At 43.8% G+C, this 21,320-nt stretch overlaps 1 protein-coding gene across 1 annotated transcript in view; it reads left to right on the top strand.

Annotated features, from left to right (window-relative positions):
- The first annotated feature begins 5,818 nt into the window (after window positions 1-5,818).
- Window positions 5,819-21,320, top strand: part of ITGB5 (integrin subunit beta 5) — a 101,414-nt gene continuing 85,912 nt past the window's right edge. The window contains exons 1-2 of the mRNA XM_082235275.1: window positions 5,819-6,417; window positions 18,688-18,773. Of these exons, the coding sequence (XP_082091401.1) occupies window positions 6,336-6,417; window positions 18,688-18,773 (168 nt within the window). The 5' untranslated portion in view covers window positions 5,819-6,335. The remainder of the gene's footprint in view (window positions 6,418-18,687; window positions 18,774-21,320) is intronic.

Raw genomic sequence — 21,320 nt, 5'->3', positions numbered from 1 at the left:
CATTCTGGGGGTTGTTCTGGCTTTATGTGATTTTGCTTATATGTGCTGTTAAAAATATATAGAATTATATAGAAAAAACGCACAGACTTGTGTGCAGATAATGCTGATCATTTTAAACTACTAGGTTCAGCAACAATATATTTTCCGCTGGCTCTGCACATAAGTTAGTATAATAATGTTCCTGATATATTAAAGCATCTACCCCAAAGCCCTGAACAGATAAGTGCCCGTGTTTCAAGCCCTGCCTTGTACATCACTTTTGCTGGAACCTGCCTACAAAACCACAGCCGTGCCACATTTCCACAGCATCCCAGTGGAACCATCCAGTTTTAATGCATCTGCCCAAGATCAGCTTTCTGTTCTCCTTCCCAACAGCTATCGTGTTTGTAAAGACAAATGGCTCATTTTAAGTGCTGGCATGTGCAGGAATGCGAGAAGTTCTCACAATGCTTCTCTGGCAGCTGCTCCCAGCTTCCTGCTGAATCCTCCAGAGTAACAACAACATGCATGCTGGTTGGCCCCCATCACTGTGGGCAATTAGGAAGGATTTATTTGAAGATCTCTAGGGAATCTCAGCTCAGGCCACACAGAATGTTGCCCATAAGAACATACCATCTCCTTAGCCATCAACAGGGACCTGGCAGATACGAGTATTTTTAATTTGGCTATAGCAGCAAAAAGTAGAAGCAAGGCCCATGGGCCTGTGGTACATAGGACAGAACAAAAAAGCACAGTGGAAATTTGCCACCTCGTTGACAAGTGGTAAAATGCGTGTGTGTGTTTTAGGCGAGATGGGGGTGGTGTCGACTGTGGAGGTCATAGGCCTGACATTTCCCCAAGAGTTTCTGCTTTTTCATATGGTTTCTGAGAATATGCTTACTACTTTTTTCTAGTTCCAAAAAATGTCTCTTCCTCAAATACCTGTGGTCCTTTAAAAAAACCACACATATAAAGCCATACAAAAATGCTATGCAGTGCAATGCTATATATGCCAACTCAGAAGTAATCCCCATTTAGTTCAATGGGACGTATTGCCAGCTAGGTGTGGATAGGATCAAAGCCTTAATCTCTTTTCCAAATAATTTCTCCCAAATGCCTAATTAAAAACTTGCAACAGCCCTCTTCCTCCAAGCATATTGTTTTCTGTGATTTTTTTTTTTTTTTGGATGCGATATATACATGGTTGAACTGAAACTCTTCCTTTTTTCATATGCTTCATTTGCAGCCACATTGGTCTTAACACAGAGGGAGAAAGCAATATATGTATGATGGAAGTGAGAGATTGGCTAACTGAGCCAATGATGCAAGCGCTGGGAGTATTCATGTTTGTCTTTCTTGACAAGCAAGATGATTAAACTGCTGTTGAAGAGCCATCCATGTTAAGTTAAAGGATTGGCTTAAAGCCACAAGCTTGTTTTAAAAACCACCAAAAACCCTCCACCCTCCATATATCATCACGCAGCACAGAATGATTTCCATTGCATCTTGGCATTCTACGTTAAAGACCAGCAACTCATAAAACTGGTTCGTGAACTAGTTCAGTGGGAGAGATGCTGAGATCTGCATGACACTGACTGCACTTCAGTGAGGTGTATGTCCATCAGCATCATATTAATTCATCCTTTGACTGGCAGCTTCCTAGCTTGCTTAGCCTAAGAGAAGAGCCTGGTGCTCAAATTACAGGAAGGGCAGAGGAACAGCTACTTTTCTGCCAGCTACTGTTTTTAGACAGCGGCTGGGACATGATGTGACTAAACCTGGGCGGGTAAGAGGGGCACAGACCAGGAGGGGCGGGGCTTGTGCATTTTATTATTATCTTTCCCCTATAATTCTTGTCCAAAATGTTTCACAATGTAAAATATGTATCCCAATCCTTAAGGAAGACTAGAAAAGGATGGGGTAGGGAGATTACTTTTAAATTGTAAGTGAACCTAACAATATTTGCTAGGCTATTTCATTTATTTATTTATTCAGTAGATTCACATCCTGCCTTTTGAATCAAAGCCACCGACACTTATAAAATACATGAGATAGACCAAGTAGCACATGACCAGGCTACAAACAAAACAACACAACACAACCAGCTGCGCTGGAAGTAAGAAGCCACTCTTTATACTGTGTCATACAAATGGTCCATCTAGCCCAGTGCTGTATACACCAAGGTTTCCCAAACTTGGGTCTCTATCTGTTTTTGGACTACAGTTCCCATCAACCATAGCTAGAAGAACCTGTGGTCATGGACAATGGGAACTGTAGTACAAAAACAGCTGGAGATCCAAGTTTGGGAAACCCTGGTCTATACTAACTGACAGTGGCTCTCCACAGTTTCAGGCAGCAGGCTTCCTCAGCCTTACCTGGAGATGCTGGGGAACTGAGCTGGGACGTTCTGAATGTGAAGCAGACTCTTCACCTGCTGCCTTGTTCCCTTCTTCCTTCCCACCCAACTGAACCATCTGAAATAAATCCATCAATAAATACGATGTAAAAAAATGTAGGTACTTGATAAAACAGGCAGAAGAGTAGCAAGAAAAGGAGAAAGAGCGAAACACTTGGCTATTACATAAGGAATTATGACATGTTTTCTGTTTGTGATTTACCGTATTTTTTGCTCTATAAGACTCACTTTTTCCCTCCTAAAAAGTAAGGGGAAATGTGTGTGCGTCTTATGGAGTGAATGCAGGCTGCGCAGCTATCACAGAAGCCAGAACAGCAAGAGGGATTGCTGCTTTCATTGCGCGGTGATCCCCCTTGTTGTTCTGGATTCTGAGATTCAGAATATTTTTTTTTCTTGTTTTCCTCCTCCAAAAGCTGGTCTGGTGTGTCTTACAGAGCGAAAAATACGGTGAATAGCATGGGGCAATCAGCAATTAGCTGCTGTTTTTAGTTAGTAAGCAAATGGCTTTTAGATTTTGCACTTATCAGCAAACTAGAGATGAACCAGCTGCAGCTGCAGTCCTAGGCACACTTACTGGGGGTAAGTCCTATTGAACACAATAGGGCTTACTTCCAAGTAAACATGCACAGCAAGTCATCTTTTGTGTTATCAGCGGAAATAGCTATTGGGCTTGTCCCAAGAGAATTCACTGTTACTGGACTAGATACATCAGGACATATCTTCCTATATGCGCCCTACCCCCCGCATGTAAGAATTGCAAGGCTCACAGCAATAAGCATAGCAGAGTCAAAATTATAGGACAGTTATAGGACAGTGTGAACAGTGTGAACAACAAAGAGACTCGTGGCACCCTAAAAACCAATGTCTGCCTGACAGTTGATGAGCTGGGCTAACCAATGTGGAACTCTCCAGATGTTTCAGATTACAACTCTCATCAGCCCCAGCTGGCATGGCCAATCAGCAGGAATGATGGGAGCTGGAGTCCGCAACATCTGGACCTTGTTGGCTATTGCTGATAGAGCATATATCACACCATAAGCAAGGGCAGCTCAGGAATATGTGAAGAGCAGGGCTTTTTTAAAGCTGGAACTTACCCAAACTCAGTTCTGGAACCTCTCAGGTGGGTGCCATTGCCGTTATAAGAGAACAAGGGTGAGTTCTGGCACCTCATTTTCTAGAAAAAGAGCGATGGTGATTAATAGAATACCTGCACTCTACCTGATCTTTCATTCTAAGTTCACATAATCTCTAGTAGGGGCCAATTTTACTTATATTTGATAGTTGCAGTACGTCACAAAATTTCTTTCCCCCCTCTTATTCTTTGCATGCTTCCTAATTTAGTACCAATCATGACCAGACCAGACCAGAGCAGTTCACAGCCAGCAAGAGTAGGCAATAAGCTTTAACTACTTGTCATGCGAGCGTGAAGTCATTTATCCAATGTGTACAGGTATGCACTGACTGATCAGGGACACTCGGGAGCTGTTGTGTCTGCTGAGGAGCTGAGCTATTTTTGAAACGGCACACTCATTTCTCTCTAGGGGACTGGGAGAAGATCTGTGCAGTAATTGGTAATTATAGAGTTAAATAATGACTCCAGTTATTATGGGTTGGAGTTAAAGGATCCACCCTTCAGCTTGTTTTACTTTCATTTACTTATGCAGTAATGTGTTAGCTTGTTTATCAAGGGCCCACAAAGCGTTCCAGGCCTACAAAGTGAGTAGCCTTGCCTTTGATGTAAGTACTTAACAGTCTGATCCTTAAAATAGTGGACAGAGACAGGCTGATACTGGGTTTACCTAACCCTGGCAGATAGTTTACTTAAAAAGATACACCCAGGGTATTAGCAGGAAAGTGTACTTGGAAGATAATACACAGGTTACCTTTACTCCAGGGCATTACCTTAGAATTGCACACCACAAATCAATACCTTACAGTCCAATAGCCTTGTAGAAGTTTTATCAGAATAAAGTTTCAGTGAGTTCAGTGAGGGTTTTTCCAAGTCACTGGGCATGGCAGGGCCTTGTTAATGATGCCCTCAGGGCAGCACTTTAGGGTAGAAGTCCAGGGTTCACTCAGCAAAATGGGTAGGAGTGCCTTCAAAAACAGCAAGTCTGGCTTACCACATTTTGAGATAACTGAAAAGTAATGCAGCATACATTTTCATCACGGGCATAGCCAGGATTTTTGTTAGGGTGGGCTGGCCTTTTGTTGGGGGGGGGGGCAGAATCTCTGTTTGCTATGTATTTTTTAACTGGTATTGATTCATTGGTTTTTTTATTATTATTGGTATTTATTGATGGGGGGGACGCGGGTGGCGCTGTGGGTTAAACCACAGAGCCTAGGGCTTGCTGATCAGAAGGTTGGCGGTTCGAATCCCCGCGATGGGTGAGCTCCCTTTGCTCAGTCCCAGCTCCTGCCAACCTAGCAGTTCGAAAGCATGTCAAAGTGCAAGTAGATAAATAGGTACCGCTCCGGCGGGAAGGTAAATGGCGTTTCCGTGCGCTGCTCTGGTTCGCCAGAAGCGGCTTAGTCATGCTGGCCACATGACCTGGAAGCTGTACGCCGGCTCCTTCGGCCAATAAAGTGAGATGAGCGCCGCATCTCCAGAGTCGTCCGTGACTGGACCTAACAGTCAGGGGTCCCTTTACCTTTTATTGATTGGGGGGGACAGCTGCCCCTCCCTGTCCATCCCCCCCCTACATCCATAATTACCATGTAACTGAAGGGCAATTAAGTTCAGTACTGGAGCTGCGTACCGACCAAATGTAATTAAAGTACACGCAGGCACTGAATCCTGGGAGCTGTAGTTTAAGTGTGCTGGGAATTGTAGCTGAGTTTCCAGAATTCTTGAGGGGGCGGGGAGAGAGAGACGTGCTTTACATGTATGGTGTGTATACAGCCCGAGTCGCAATTTTATTCAAGTAATAAGTATGCATATAGGAGTGCCATTTAAGGCTATGGCAATCTAGAACAAGTTTAAATAAATAAAAAAATTAAATTGTCCAGTAGCACCTTAGAGACCAACAAAGTTTGTTCTGGGTATAAGCTTAGTTGGTCTCTAAAGTGCTACTGGACACTTTTTTAATTTTTTTATTTATTTCGACTGCGTCAGACCAACACGGCTACCTACCTGAATCTAGAACGAGTTTATTATGCACTCGCTTACTTTTGACCTGGAATCCATAGATCTATTTAGCTTATTTTTTAAAAAAGCCTTTAGTTTAGATTAGGAACTTAATGCTGTGATCGGAGGCGGGGAGGTGCATCCTGATCGGGCTACAGAGAGTTAAAAATCCCCGGGTGCCTATTGGGCAGGTTGGGCGGAGATTTGCCATTCAGATCCTGTAGGAAGTAAGTTGCTGAGTCTTGGAAAGAGAGTAAAAAGAGGAAAGGAGACGCGGGGAGAGAGAGAGAGAGAGAGAGAGAGAGAGAGAGAGAGAGAGGGGAGCACAAACCACTAGCCAGAAATTCAGATGCAAAATCAGGCGGAGATGTTGAAGAGGCTGCTAAGGCAGGGCCTGGGAGAACTCGGCGGATGAGGAGTCGCGCAACTTTTCGAGTCCCGGGAGAAGTGCGCGGCGGCGGCGGCGGCGGCGGCGGCGCGGGCGCAACAAGGCGAGCATTGCGCGAGATGGAGCCTGCTGCGGAGGTGTAAGGAAGGAGGCAGTGTCTTCTCTCCCCCATTTCTCTCGTTCTTTACACACACACACGCGCGCGCACCCCTTTATCTTTTGCATTGGGTGCTCCGGACGAGGCAGGAATGCCCAGGATCGCGCCTCTTCCCTTGGCCGAGCCGACCGGTGCCTGCAGCCGCTCTAGCGGTGGCCTTTGCTGAAGGAGCAGCGGCGCCGCCGCTCTCTCCCCTTCTCCCGGCGCAGCTGCACAAAAGACTTTCGAAGAGCCTTTTTATTTTTCCCCTTCTCCAGCTGCGGTCGTCATGTCCCGGCGGAGGGGGCTCCTGCCTTACCCCGCCGCCGCCGCCTGCGTATGCATCTTCTCCCTCTTCAACACTGTTAGAGGTTAGTGGATGGCTTCAGAACCAGAATTATAATCGAGGGGAATGGTATTTTGAAAATAAAACTGCTTCGGAAGGTGTTTGGGTATAAGGGAATATGTGAAGCTGCGTCTTAGTCCCCACCCCCCAGCAACAGGGTTTTAAAGCTTGGCATACCGAATGGGAGACAAACTAATGGAATTAGTTGTTGAATATTTAGGAGGTGTGCACGAACTCCAAAAGTGATTAAGGAAGAAAGTTAAGTCGGTGGGGTTTTTTTAAATATATATATTTAAAATAATCCTGTGACTTATTCCACATTGTTGATGATTTGAATTACCCACACTGCCCTTCTGGACAAGATTCCTAGGGTGTGAAAACAGCACATATAAAGGCTTTGCATAAATATTAAAACAAAACAGAAAGCATGGGGGGGGGGAGAAAGTTGTGGATAATCATTTTGGACCATTGGTGGGGATCCTGCGGCCCTCCTGCTCCCATTAGCCCAGCTTGCTTAGCCAATGGTTTGGCATTATGGGAGTTGTAGTTTGACAATTTCTGGTGGGCCAGAGGCTCTCCATCTGACCCCTGTTCTATACAATAGAGAAAAGTAGTTATCAATAAGTCATCTTGAGCTCTTGAAGGTTGTAGTACAAAATGTAAAAGGTGTAATGATGTAGTTGAATCAGACTTAATTGCAGCCTATCCTATGCTTGCTTGTTCAGAAGAGCTGATGTTTGTTGTTTTGGAGAGGCATTTGGGAGTGGAAACGAGTGAGTGACTAAGCATCAGGTTTGCCAAGTATCTTGGGCAACCACTTGCCATAAGTAAAGCAGGAGAAGCCAAAGATGGTTGGTAGTGCTGCATTAAGAATGCAGGTGCCAAGTTTTCACAGTGAGGCATGGGTAGGCCCCTGGAGTGAATTTGCAAAAGGAAAGCGTCACATATACAGTACATATACTGTGTATAATCATAAGCTATGCATGAAGACTTCCCTCACAGAAAACATCTTGTTTTCATGCACACTATAATGCATCCTTTACAAAGAAAGACCGCTTGAGAAAAGCAGCCACCAAAGATGGGTCATGTTTATCTTGCCGCACAAGAGAGGCTTCTGTGGTGGGTTTTTCCATCAGAGCCAAGCTGTAGAAGTGTTTATCGTGCTAGAGCTGGCTGTCACATAAGGTCTTTTATAAAAAATATGAGCTGACTTCATATAAATATGTTCACTTCCTATGTTACTTTACTGAAAGTATGTTTTAAAAAATGTATAGGGGGAAGTGGCTTTGGAATGACCAGAGAAGCAGAGACTTGTAATATGTCAGTGGCTTGACAGGAGTTGGGCAGCTCTCTGTAGCTGGCCCACAAAATGTGTGTATCAACAGTGTTTGGATGTTGGTTTCTCAAGCAAGCCAGGGTTGGAATTATGCCCTGGAATTATGCTTGTTCTATGCTACCTCCCACTGCATGCTTCACTTAGAAATGGTTGTACGCCTTTAATACTGCTGCATAAATAGCAGATTATTCCTGCTCAGATTGACTGCTCTTGCCCAGATGTTGTGCAGAAAAGATCCTGTAGGCTGCTGCTGTTCCAATATCACATGCCTCTGGCTTGTGAGTATTGAATGGCTGAATGTGTGCTAGTGCACGGCCAGTGAAGTTGCAGAGATGCCACCCTCTCTCTGGTCTGCTGTCCCAGATCAGCTGCTGAGCAAGCTGAGATCTGATGTTTCATCTCTCATCTTGAAAAATAGGTGTACATCGTTTAGCACTTCAAAAACAAGTAGATATAATGCATGAGTTTTTAATACTTACTTTGCAAAAATTGTATCCCTCCCTCACACACCCCCAAAATACATATGTCCCTCTCACAAACCGCACACAGGCGTATTTATTCCCTTCACACACACCCCCAAAACATACATACATCTCCCCACTCTCTCAGCCCAAATGCATATCCCGCTTCCTTTGCGATTACACATACAGTGGAACCTTGGGTTGCGAACATGATCTGTGTGGGAGGCACATTCGCAACCCGCAGCGCAGTGTCTGCACACACGTGTGTTGCGATTCGGCGCTTATGCGCATGCGCAAAGCACGATTTAGTGCTTATGCGTGAGTGCCAAAACCCAGAAGTAACCCGTTCTGATACTTCCAGGTTCAGCGCGGTGCACAACCCGAAATTGCATAACCTGAAGCGTCTGTAACCTGAGGTACCACTGTACACATAGGCTATATCTTCATGCATAACCTTTCTCAGATCAAACATACATATGTTCTCCCCTCACCCCTTCTCATACACAGACCAACAGAATAAGGGATGACTTCGGGACAACTTTAGATATGTCAGTGCGTGCCTGTTCTCTTGGCAGATGTCTGTCAAAGAGCTGTGTTGGGACTATTGTTGTTGAACTGGTTTGTAAATGAACTGTACTGAAATATGACAGGATTTTTAATTTATTTTTTGGTAGAATAAAAACATATTCTCTTGTATGCTAGTGTCATTACCAAGTCTTTATCAGGGCCTCATAGAGGTCTGCTCCTTCAGATAAGGGATCTTCAACTCTCCCTTATGCTTTCCTCTTTGTCAGGCATCCCCAGGAGGTAGTTGTGAAAAAAGAGAGAGCTGGGGGAATATGAAATATGTCCATAGAAAAACTCGCCAGTAGTAGCCTCTCATAGTGACCATGCAGATAATGGCCAATGGGAAACATTCTGAACTGATCTTTTAGGATTTCAAAATGCTTGGAAGTTTATTCTATAGAGTCTGTAGCCTTGAATAATTAATTCCCATTGACTGTCTCTCAGCTTTGCCCACTATATATATTATTTCTGTTTACAAACTGGCATGTCTCCTCTTTCTTGGCTCAGATGTTTTTAGGGTTAGCAAATAAGCACCTATAAATTATGGGCCTTTCTAAATGTCTTGTGGAAAGTGTGTACTTCCCCCTGCTTCCTTTACAGTTCTAATTGCAATATTTGTAAAACCTCTATTTGGCTTTTGCTATGAGGTTTAAGAATATTGAAAAGAGGCAAATCCCTTGCCAAACTTCCCCCTTAAAAAAAAAAAAAGTAGAATCTGGTTCTGGAGTTGTTTGAGACTCCTGTTTTTACTTTGCCATTTGGCAGAGGAGGGGGGACTCAAGTTGTTTGAGTCAAAGCATTGTACACCTTACTGTTGGCTCTAGTTGTCAAGTCTGTGCACCGTTGTCCTTTGTTAAATCAGTGCTGCAGCTTGTTGATATCTAGTGTATTTTATTCTATAATAACATTTTAGGAAGCTCCCTAAAAGCCTAGATAATTTTTCTGTGCTTTTCCACCTAACAGTGTATTTGTCAGTGGCTACTTCCAGACGCGGGTGGCACTGAGGGTAAAACCACAGAGCTTAGGACTTGCTGATCAGAAGGTCATGGTTCGAATCCCCGTGACAGGGTGAGCTCCCGTTGCTCAGTCCCTGTTCCTGCCAACCTAGCAGTTCAATAGCACGTCAAAGTGCAAGTAGATAAATAGGTAAGGTAAATGGTGTTTCCATGTGCTACTCTGGTTCGCCAGAAGCAGCTTAGTCATGCTGGCCACATGACCCGGAAGCTGTATGCCAGCTCCCTCGGTCAATAAAGCGAGCTAAGTGCCGCAACCCCAGAGTTTGCCACAACTGGACCTAATGGTCAGGGGTACCTTTACCTTTTCCTTTACCTTTACTTCCAGACGGGTGGCTCCTAGTGCTGCCTAATCAATTGGTCTTCTTTTGTAAGATACCAATATAATTTGAAATCTGCTTTCCACATGTTTGTGAGCATTGCTGTTTTTTGCTTGCTTGCTTTGTTTTCTGTGTTTATAGAGTAAGCAAACCATCGGCTTAGGATATTTCAGTATCTTTTTATTTATTTAAAAATAGATATATGGATAATATATTAGGTGTGGGGAGGGCAAAGTCTGAGGCTTCTTTCTCATTCTGAAAGACAGTAAATCTCTTGACTACCAGATACTGGGGACTCACAACAGGGGATGGGCCATAAAACTTTTCTTGTGTACCTCTCTGAATAATTTGGTTGGCTACAGTTTGTAGTACTGATGGTGAATTTCTGGCTCACCAGCCTGCCATCAGCCCAAATCAGCATGACCAAGTATTGGGTGTAGTAGGACTTGCATTCCACAATGCTAGTCTTATAGACAGATGTTGAGGTAGATGGGATCGGAACGTCCTTGATAACTGTGTGTAAAACAAGCTTGTGTTTTAAGAGCTGAGTGAGTTTCCACCAGATAAATTGGTCAGTTACTGTCATTCCTTTGTCCTTTGTCTAACAAATGCTGGACCTTTACTATATTTCGTTATAGCTTCCACCCGTGGTCGATACTAGTGTACCTAATGTTTAATTGTGGGTAATACAGATACCTTGTATTCACAAAGTCTGCTGTTGTGACCTTAACAACAATGAAATAAATCTTGCCCTTCTCAAAATAACTTTGACTGAAAATAAACAAACTGTGGTTTCCTCCACCCCCCGCCCCACACCTCAAGTTTATCCTTGGGATGTCTGTGTACAGGAAATCTTTAAATATCATCACATTTTTATCATCCTTTTTAAAAGAATTGGAACTTTGCCTGTGTATATTAGGCGGTCAAGGAAATAATATCCTCTTGGAACCATTTACTTTTATCTTGGGGCAGTTGAGAATAGCATGCAGTCGATTTAGATCGAGGGTCATCTAACCCCCATTTCCAAGCCTTAGAAATGGCAGTGAAGAGGTGCTTGGATAAGACCTGCATTGACACAGTTCTCTCTGTAGATCATACAAGGCCGGCTGTGGCTCTGCCATCAAATGTCTTGCCAGTCGTATTGCAATTGTTCCAACAACCCACGTTTACAAAGCTGTTGTTGTTGTTGTTGTTGTTGTTGTTTAGTCGTTTAGTCGTGTCCAACTCTTCGTGACCCCATGGACCAGAGCACGCCAGGCACTTCTGTCTTCCACTGCCTCCTGCAGTTTGGTCAGACTCATGCTGGTAGCTTCGAGAACACTGTCCAACCATCTCGTCCTCTGTCGTCCCCTTCTCCTTGTGCCCTCCATCTTTCCCAACATCAGGGTCTTTTCCAGGGAGTCTTCTCTTCTCATGAGGTGGCCAAAGTATTGGAGCCTCAGCTTCAGGATCTGTCCTTCCAGTGAACACTCAGGGCTGATTTCCTTAAGAATGGATAGGTTTCATCTTCTTGCAGTCCATGGGACTCTCAAGAGTCTCCTCCAGCACCATAATTCAAAAGCATCAATTCTTCGGCTACCAACATGCATATTTACAGTGTATTCTCTGGTTGCCCTTTTGATTTCTTCCTGCAGTTACATTCCTGGATGATTCCCCAAAATGGTGGTTTAGACTTCAACCCCTGGGGTGCAAAATAAAATACTTTGATTAGAGGAGGGCAAGGTAGATTACAGCCATACAGTACCAGTGCCTTTTAACTATTCTCTCAGCCAGGTGGTGTCTCCTTAGTTACGAGAGGATCCCATTTGTTGGACTGTTGGAGGACTCGGTCTCAATGACCCAGACCTATGGATTGGACGAATTTCATAAGTCTTTCAATGGAATCCCCCTCCCCTCTCTCTTTCTCATTCTTATATTCGCTCTGTTGAGCCTAGGCTGGCCTACATTTCATAGTAGCAATTTTGTGGCTCACAAAGCATATGTAGCCAAAGGCTGGAAAAACAATTATTATTTACGGTATATTTGCCACATGAAAAGAACTCTGTGACTGGCGTACAGGACAACAATAGTAGAGCAGTGTCAAGGCTTGCTTTTATTGCACTTTCCCTCTGCAATCAATATAGGTGTTGTTGTTGTTGTTCTGAGATAGTCATTCAATGCCCCCCCCCCCAGTAGATTATGGAAAGGGTGGCTTATATATGGAAAGGTGTATATATGTGAAAAAGAGCCTGTTGAGTCAGGGCAGAGGTCCATCTAGTCCAGAATTTATCTCTCACAGTACCCAACCGAATACCCACGGGGAGCAAATTCAGGTTCTGCTTGGGAAACAGCACTCTGCCCACTTATAGTTCTCAGCAACTGGTATTCAGAGACATAATGCCTCAAAAAAAAATCAAAAAAATCTAGCATTTGTTTTTCTATTAAGGAGGGAATCCTGTAGGATACACTCCTCAGAAGCCAGTGTGGTGTGGTGGTTAAGAGCGGTGGACTTGTAATCTGGGGAACTGGGTTCGCTTCCCCGCTCCTCCACATGCAGCTGCTGGGTGACCTTGGGCTAGTCACACTTCTTTGAAGTCTCTCGGCCTCGCTCACCTCACAGAGTGTTTGTTGTAGGGGAGGAGAGGAAAGGAGAATGTTAGCCGCTTTGAGACTCCTTCGGGTAGTGATAAAGCGGGATATCAAATCCAAACTCCTCCTCAGTTCTTAGCCTGCAAATATGCCTGATGGTCATTGATGCTATAGTCCATTGATTCCTGTACTGTCAGGTTTCAGAGAGCGCTTTCCCCCCCAAACCAAATAAAGTTATAAATTGGCTAAGCTATGTGTATATATGGAGCCATTGACTACTGTAAACTGCTTTGCTTGTGCATGGAAGCTGATTTGGCAGAAATTGAATAATACATCACTTGTCTACCTGGAGGCCTGGGGCTAAATTCAAGTAAGTCATCCTCGGTGTAGATCCACTGAAATATTTGAAGTCCACTGATTCCAGTTGTTCTACTCTTTAGTATGACTTAGCTAGATGCAACCCATATACTGGATCTTACTAGTTCCAGCTCTTGTTTACAGTGGAACAAGCTAATGATTGTGGTTAAATATTTGAACATGTGTGTGGACAATGTTAATTTGAGTAAAGGCTTATAGCTTGATAATGTTCATGTTTACTCAGATATAAGCTCCTTTAAGTTCAGTGAGACTTACTCCCAAGTAAATATTTGTAGGATGGTAGCCCTGGTCCTGGAATATGTTTTCACTGCCTGTTTCTGTGGTGAATAACCGTGCACAATGATCAGATGAAGAGCCTGGACTAGATTTAGATTAGGTCATAGATTTTTATACCATCTTTCTGAGTATTTAACCTCACATGGTGGTTTATGCCCTCAAGCCAAATAACAAACAGCCACATTCTAGGGAGAGAATATAGCATAAGGTTTATTATTATTATTATTATTATTATTATTATTATTATTGGGAGAGAATATAGCATAAGGTTTATTATTATTGTTGTTGTTGTTACAAAGGTATGTGCAATGTCTCTTTTTTCAAGTTAAATTTTCTACAGGTCAGTTTCATTTGTTGAGACATTAGGGTTACATTAGGAAGAAAAGGGGGGGAAGAGGTGGAGGGGGCCATGGTGGATGGGGGTGGGGTTGGGAGGCAATGTTTCTATTTTACTTAATGTATGTGTGGGGTTGTGGGGCTGGAAGCATGACTAACAGCCCTTCCCTCTGCTGCTGATGTTGAGTTATCAGCTCTGTGTAAAAGAATTCGCTCATTCCAGGGAACTGCCATTTAAACAGTAGGGATGCTCTTATGCTGCTTCTGAAATGCACTTTAAAATAGCACCACTTTAGAAAATCCATCTGCATAGCACACCATGTTCTCTTCATAGTTCCCCTACCCCTAATATTATTCTGGGCTTTTTAAAAGGAGGAGTGCAATGGAGTGGCTTTTAGTTCTTTATTCATTTATTTCCTTCTGTGTTGTTTACAGTTTAACAAGCCACATTAACAAGATTATTTTATGTACTGCCAAGCCGCCTGTGGCAAATGACTATAAAACAATATAGGGCTTCTCAATGTTTGTATTCATTATATGGCCAGTCAAGAACCTTCCAGATATTGCTGTAGTAGAGTGTGTGAATCCAGGACAAGAATTTCCACTAGTTCAGTAATAAATCAAGGAAGATGCTAGTTCATATTGCTTATCACAGCGTGGTCTATTCAAGGCATAGTGTAAACTGGAATGCTGCTGCAAACCTGACATTTCAGTTGTGTTCTTAAGAACATCATTTGCATGTTTGTTCCATGAACATGGTGTTTGAAGAGCCTGAGAAGCGTTGTGTATAGGGTTTCTGTGACACAACCACCCCTCTTCAAGTCAACTGGACAACATAGGCAAACCCAGCCCAGTGTTTTGACAAGGGATGGATGCCTTATTTGGGGAGCACCAGAACACTAGCGCTTCTCTTTATCTCCTGACTGAAAATGCCACAGGTTTGGTTTTTTTGCTAGGCCCCAAAGCCTGAATTGAGCTCTGTGTCTGATTAAATTCAGATCTTTGGAGAACTGAATCTGGGGCACCTGCCTCCTTCTGAAGCATTAAGTTTCATATAGTGAAAAGAATAGGGTGTCACTTCTGGACTTTGTTTGGGGAATTCTCAGTTCTTGAGTTGGAATGATGTATGCAGCCACCGCCCAAGTTTTTAAGTTTTCACATATCCGCACACATCGCAAGAAATCTACCAAGGAAGCTGTTATGAAGGGAAGCTTGAAATCTTCCACTACAGAATTGGAATATGTTCATTCTGTGTTTGCCATGTAGTTCAGTTCTTTCTCTTTTGAAGCTACGATTGCTTGCAACGAGAAGTCGTGGGGGGAACTGACCAGTGCTTTTGTTGACACGGTAGGACTGTGTGCATATTGTCATTGAATTGATCCCTCAGTGTGGGGGAAAAAGAAATCACAATTGTTTTAGAATCTAGCCTTGGGTCAGGCTCTTTTTAGATTTCGGTGTCAATTCAATGTCATCAGCTGTGTTCATTTAATTAGATATTGACCCTATTAATATCTGGGCACAGAAAAATTGACACATCAGTATTATTGATAGCTTTGCCTTGTCTATAAATACTATCACATCATAACAAAATAGTTCTCTTCGCTTTCACATGTGCAATTTTTAACACAAATTCAAGGAGGAGAGGGCTATCAGTGGCTACTATGCTCTGCGTCAACAGTTGGAGGCAGCAATTCATGCTTCTGAATATCAGTGGTTGGAAACAGGAGAGTGCTCTTGTGGTCCTGTTTTGCTCACTGGTTTCCTATGGACGGGACGCAGGTGGCGCTGTGGGTTAAACCACAGTGTCTAGGACTTGCCAATCATAGGGTTGGCGGTTCGAGCGCCCGTTGCTCGGTTCCAGCTCCTGCCAACCTAGCAGTTCGAAAGCACGTCAAAGTGCAAGTAGATAAATAGGTACTGCTCTGGCGGGAAGGTAAATGGCGTTTCTGTGCGCTGGTCCCTTTACCTTTACCTTTACATGGACATCTGGTTGGCCCCTCTGAGAACAGGATGCTGAACTAGATGAGCCATTGGCCTGATCCAGCAGCATCTTATAAGAGTGTAAGCCTGCAGGCAATATCTGTTTGATTTGATTTGTTTTGCTTTGTACTTTGCCTTGGCGTTGAACATAGCCTGGAGATTATTATAGAGATGAAACCTTGCAGCTCAATCTGGTAGCCAATTAATTACCAAAGAACTACCATAGCAATGTGGTCCTTAACCAGAATCGAAGTACTGAGTTTTCAGCCACTTCAGTTTAATTGCTGGCTATAAATCACCTTGAATTTTTAAGTGCAGTTGTTTAATTGGCTGCATGTCAGGACTCTGCAGTTTAGAAATGAGATTCATCAAGAAAGATATGTATCAAAGATGTATAAAACAGTGAGCACCACATGAGAACTTTAATAGACCAGCAGTCTAAAACCTAACGTAATTATCAATCGAGTAAATGGCAGCATTTTTGAAATGAGACATAATAATATTATAATAATTTATTATTGATACCCTGCCCATCTGGCTGGGTTTCCTCAGCCACTCTGGGCGGCTCCCAACAGAATTAAAAGCATAATAAAGCACCAAACATTAAAAACCTCCCTGTTAATTTCACTGTTTAAAGATGCTGTTATGGGATGCAGTCAAGCTCCCTTTGTGTTTTGGAGAGCAGGGAACAGAGGTGATATCAGCAAGATCCTTTCCTTCCTTGCCATGGCACATTTGTGCTGGGAGTGCAGTTCTGCCAAGTGTGTTGAAACACATCCATGATGAGATCATCATAGAACTGGCATACCCAGCTTAGATGTAGGTAGACATTGGTGGAGGAAGTTGTTCTTTTGTCTTATGAGGAGCCACAAATGCAGAAAGGAGGTTTTTATACCCTTGGCCAGTAATTCAGAAAGTGCTCCAAATTCATGGAGAGAAGTCTCTGCTATCAGCTGTTGTCTTGGTTTCTGTAAAAGCAATGCTCCTTGTGAGACTGATAGACTGAGATACTAAATAACGCTCGACCCCCTCAGTTGGTACATTATGAGACTCTTAATCTCAGGGTCGTGGGTTTGAGACTCGAATTGGGCAAAAAGATCCCTACGTTGCAGAGAGTTGGACTAGATGATCCTCATGGTCCCTGCCAACGCTACAATTCTATTATTCTCTTTTTCTCTCTGTGTGTATGTATATGGCTTGTCTGATTATGGGTGTGTGTGTATTATTTCTGCGCATATACACACTGACTTTTGTGTTTTATTGGCTATTGTCCAGGATAAACAAACTGCCCTGCATAACATGGATATCCGGTGGAAATTATTATATTAATACTTTAAAAGAATAAATAGGTCACGGCGATGAAATGAGATAGTTATGTAACCTGCATGTGTGTTCAGACACATAATTAAATGCCATGTTATTAAAAGGTCAAATTCAGATCAGTGCAGTTTACTCAGTTCAACCAGAATCCATTCAGATCTTAAATAGTCTTAAAATGAGGGATACCTGTGATTCCCCTTTTTAAAAGCAAGTCAATTGACTGCCACAAGTTCTCGTATTCCAGAGAATAACCTAGACATATTTTATTTAAATAGTTCCATAAATTTTCCAGACAAACTTTTGCCCACAGTTTTCTAAAATTCCATTGAGTATGCGCAGCTACAGAAAAATACTGTAATTTACACAGGACTTTCCGCGTACTAACTCACCAATGTTTTTAACACACTGCAAGCAGGGTGGGGAAAATTCAAAGCATCTGGTTGCCATGTGCCTAGAAAGTTTGTGCTGGTTCTTAGGAATTTGAAATATTTTCTAGAAAGGTGCCTAGGATTTTTCTTCTCTCAAATACTGGCCTGTTGCTTACAGTGTAAGATGCATCTTTTTACTCTGTCAGGGCTCCTGTACCTGTCTCTTAACATCTGTGCAACTAGCAGAAATAAACACTTTCCCTTATCATCCCATCTCCATGCCATGAATGGGAAAGTTATGGCTGTTGACTTTTCGTCTCTCATGTTGCTGTTTAATGGAGCCCTGCTATAAAAATTCTGGGTACTGGTAGTAGATAGGAATATCACTTTGTCAGAGGATTCTTGTTCAAACACATAGGAAGGTAACACTGTGGTTCCTCGGGTTACATACACTTCAGGTTACAGACTCCGCTAACCCAGAAATAGTACCTCGAGTTAAGAACTTTGCTTCAGGATGAGAACAGAAATCGTTCTCCGGCGGCGCAGCAGCAGCAGCAGTGGGAGGCCCCATTAGCTAAAGTGGTGCTTCAGGTTAAGAACAGAACCCGAGGTACCACTGTATGGTTGTTTGGGCTGAAAAAACCCCACCCCAAAACTTTGAGGCTTCAGTACAGTGGAATACTTTGGTGATCAGACTATCTCAAAGTGCACGGTGTGGCTTTTAAAATAACCCTCATTTTAAAATAACCCTTATTTTATTTATTAAGTTTATATCCCATCCTTCTTCCCAAAGGCTCCCAGAGTGGCAAGTCTTAGCTCCAAGCATTGAAAATGTTAAGTCATTCAAATGCTGACTGACTGCCTATAGAAACATTAATTCTTAGCACTAAAAACAACCTAACCTAGCATGTTTTTAGCTAAATATGGGAGTTTTTGATAACTTGCTAGGCAAGGGCTGTTTATTTAACCTTTTCTTAGTAGAAAACAAGCAATTACCTCATTTTTATAAAGCAACAAAGGCAGGCTTTTTTTTGGGGGGGAGAGCAAAGTCATCACACATCAAGAGAAAGATATTCCTAAAGGGTTGTCTCTAATAAAGTCATACGTAGAGTGCACTCACTGAAATCTTTGTAGTTAAATTAGTCATGGCCATTGATTTCAGTGCGTCTGCTGACTGCAATCCTGTCCAGGTCTACTCAAGACGTGCGTTCTGTTGAATTTAATGAGGCTTAGTCCCCCAGTGGGGTTAGCATTGCAGCCTTAGTTTTGTTTCTGATCTGCCGTATTTATTCTGGTGTGAATAGTAACAAGCACCCTGTTATTTCTCATGGGGTATTTTTTTGGTCAATTTCTCTGGTTTGCTCTCTTAAAGGTCTCAATATTTGCACAAGTGGCAGTGCTACCTCCTGCGAAGAATGTTTGCTTGTTCATCCCGAGTGTGCTTGGTGCTCTAAAGAGGTGAGTTGTCACTTTTCTTTGGTCCTGCTTACTTTAAAACTAGCTTTGTATATTTGCAGCCTAGAATCCTTAACCTCAGGTGTTTTTTTGTACAAGGCAGACTGGTCAACAGATTACTTCCTCAGCTCCTGTACTAAATCATAAACAACACCAAGGGTGCGACGCCAAGCCTCTGCCCAAAATCTTCGTTTTAATTCTAGCCTGAAGAGGAGTTATGTGTAACTCAAATGTTCACATGTCTTATTGTGAACCTTGCTGTTAAATAAGTTTGTAATTACCTATATAATAACACTTAATTGACCATTTGAGGCAATGGTGCCAGGAAGTTGTATTTTTTTCTCCCCCCCCCCCTTTGCAATAAAAATGGCATCAGTAGTATGCAGTCCAAGCAAAAAGAAATGGTTGATAACTAACATTAGTCATAATAGACCCACTGAAATCAGTGGGCTTAAGTCTATTGATTTTAATGGGCCAACTCTTTTAAGATTAGTTAATATTAATATTTCAATTACCGCATTTTTCTCTCCATAGGGCGCACCGGACCATAGGGCACACCTAGTTTTTAGGGGGGGAATAAAGGGAAAAAAATTATTCCCCCCCCCCCCAGGTCCAGAAGCGGCGTCAAGATTGCGCGCAACCTCACTGCCGCTCCCGGAGCTTCCCCCGACCCCAGAACAGGCAGCTATCCGCAAGCCTTCCGAGTACAGCGGGAACTTCCGAGCGCAGCGGGAAGGCTTGCGGGTGGCTGCCTGAAGCCTGGCGAGCGCAGCAGGAATTGGCGCAGCACTCGCCGGGCTTCAGGCTGCAGGTTGCTGTCCGCAAGCCTTCGGAGCGCTCCGAAGGCTTGCGGATAACTTCCTGAAGCCTGGAGAACGAGAGGGGTCGGTGCGCACCACCCCCTCTCACTCTCCAGGCTTCAGTGAAAGCCTGCATTCGCCCCATAGGACACACACACATTTCCCCTTCATGTTTGGAGGGGAAAAAGTGTGTCCTATAGAGTGAAAAATACGGTAATATTAAGTTGCAGTGTAATACATGCTTAAGTGCAATTGTTTTATTTATAATATCCTCTCATGAATTAGAATGATAATGCTTATCATGTTTTATCCTTTATATAAAAAAGAAAAATTCTAAAGAATAGAGCTTTTGCATAATTATGGCATAAACATCCTCCTTTTGTGGCGACTCTTCTGTAACACTAGGGCTGCTGAACCCGATGCGACTTAAATGCACATGATTAATGTGGGCCTGGGCCTGCAGTCGCTGTGATCTGAAGTGGAATCCTGGTAGCTATTGAAGTCACTTTGGTGTAACGGACTTCCCTGCCCACTTAAAATGTGCCTTGGGTTGTGGGTATCATGCTGTATATGCAACTTGACTTTATACATTGGGATAATGGCCTGATGTTTTCATTGCAATGTCTTATATGCTGTCTGTCAGGGAACTGCCATCAGCTCAGAGGCGAGAGGTGGAAGGGCAGTTGGGTTACAGGGAGCCTCCAAAGATTGTGAGAAGCAGCACTTCCTCCGTGGAGGAGGGAAGCCACGCCTCCAGTGGGGAAGGGATGCAGGGCTTGGAGGATGCAAGGGAGAGGCACAGCACCAGGCCTGAGCCAAGCGGGGGGGAGGCAGGTCCCCCTTTGCCCACGCCTTCTCTGCGTAGTCTGTTTACGCGCAGAGAGGGTAGACGTAGGATGGGGGTCAAAAGACTACTCTCCTGGGGAAAGTTTAAGGACCGCCCACTCCCAGATTCTGCTAGTGACTGAGCAAGACCTGGAATTGAGACGTTCTGCACTGTGAATGTTTTTGCACCGATAATAAAGCTTTGAAAAGACCAGTGGGGGTCTTGCCTGTTCGCTCTCGAGCAACCACGCCGACCTACACAACACTGTCCCTCAAAAGTTACTTCTGTTGCCACATTTGGACAGTGTGCATTCAGTCAGGGCCACTGCTGTTTCCACTATTTGGGTCCATCTGTATTCTCTTAGTGGGGTTTTGGTGCTTCAGGGAGACCACCACCCGCAGTTTCTCCATCCTATTTCCACCTGTAGGGCCTCTTCTTATTCTGTTCTCCCTACAGAAGTTCCACTACAGCAGGGGTCAGCAACCTGCGGCCCATGGGCCACAAGCGGCCCACAGGGGTCGTTTAAATGGCCCATGAGGCCCACCCCCAACTGAGCCGTCCACTCGGCGAGTCCCCATGCGCTGCACTAAACTGGCACAGCACAGAGCGGGGACTTGCTTCCGCGGTGCCAGAAATCACGTCTGTGCAGACGCGATCCGTCCCACGGAGCGATCTCTGCGGGAGTAAACTGGCCCAGGCGAGGTAAACCGTGCTGCCCCCTGCACTACAGTGATGATCGAGCTTCAGGGCAATAGAAATGGAAATACTGGGGCATGCCGGAATGGGGGAATTGGCTCTTGTATATATTTAGGCTCACTTCCTTGGAGACCTGCCGAGGCTAATGTTGTGGCACTCTCTGGAGCAGATTTTGGGGGGCATGGGGAGAAGAGAGGAAACATCAGTCCTGTTGCACCAGTAGAAATA

The sequence above is a fragment of the Podarcis vaucheri genome, assembly GCF_965113315.1.
Source record: "Podarcis vaucheri genome assembly, chromosome: 1".
Taxonomy (NCBI): domain Eukaryota; kingdom Metazoa; phylum Chordata; class Lepidosauria; order Squamata; family Lacertidae; genus Podarcis; species Podarcis vaucheri.
Note: the sequence above shows the minus strand (reverse complement) of the source record. Positions and strands in the feature narration are given on the sequence as shown.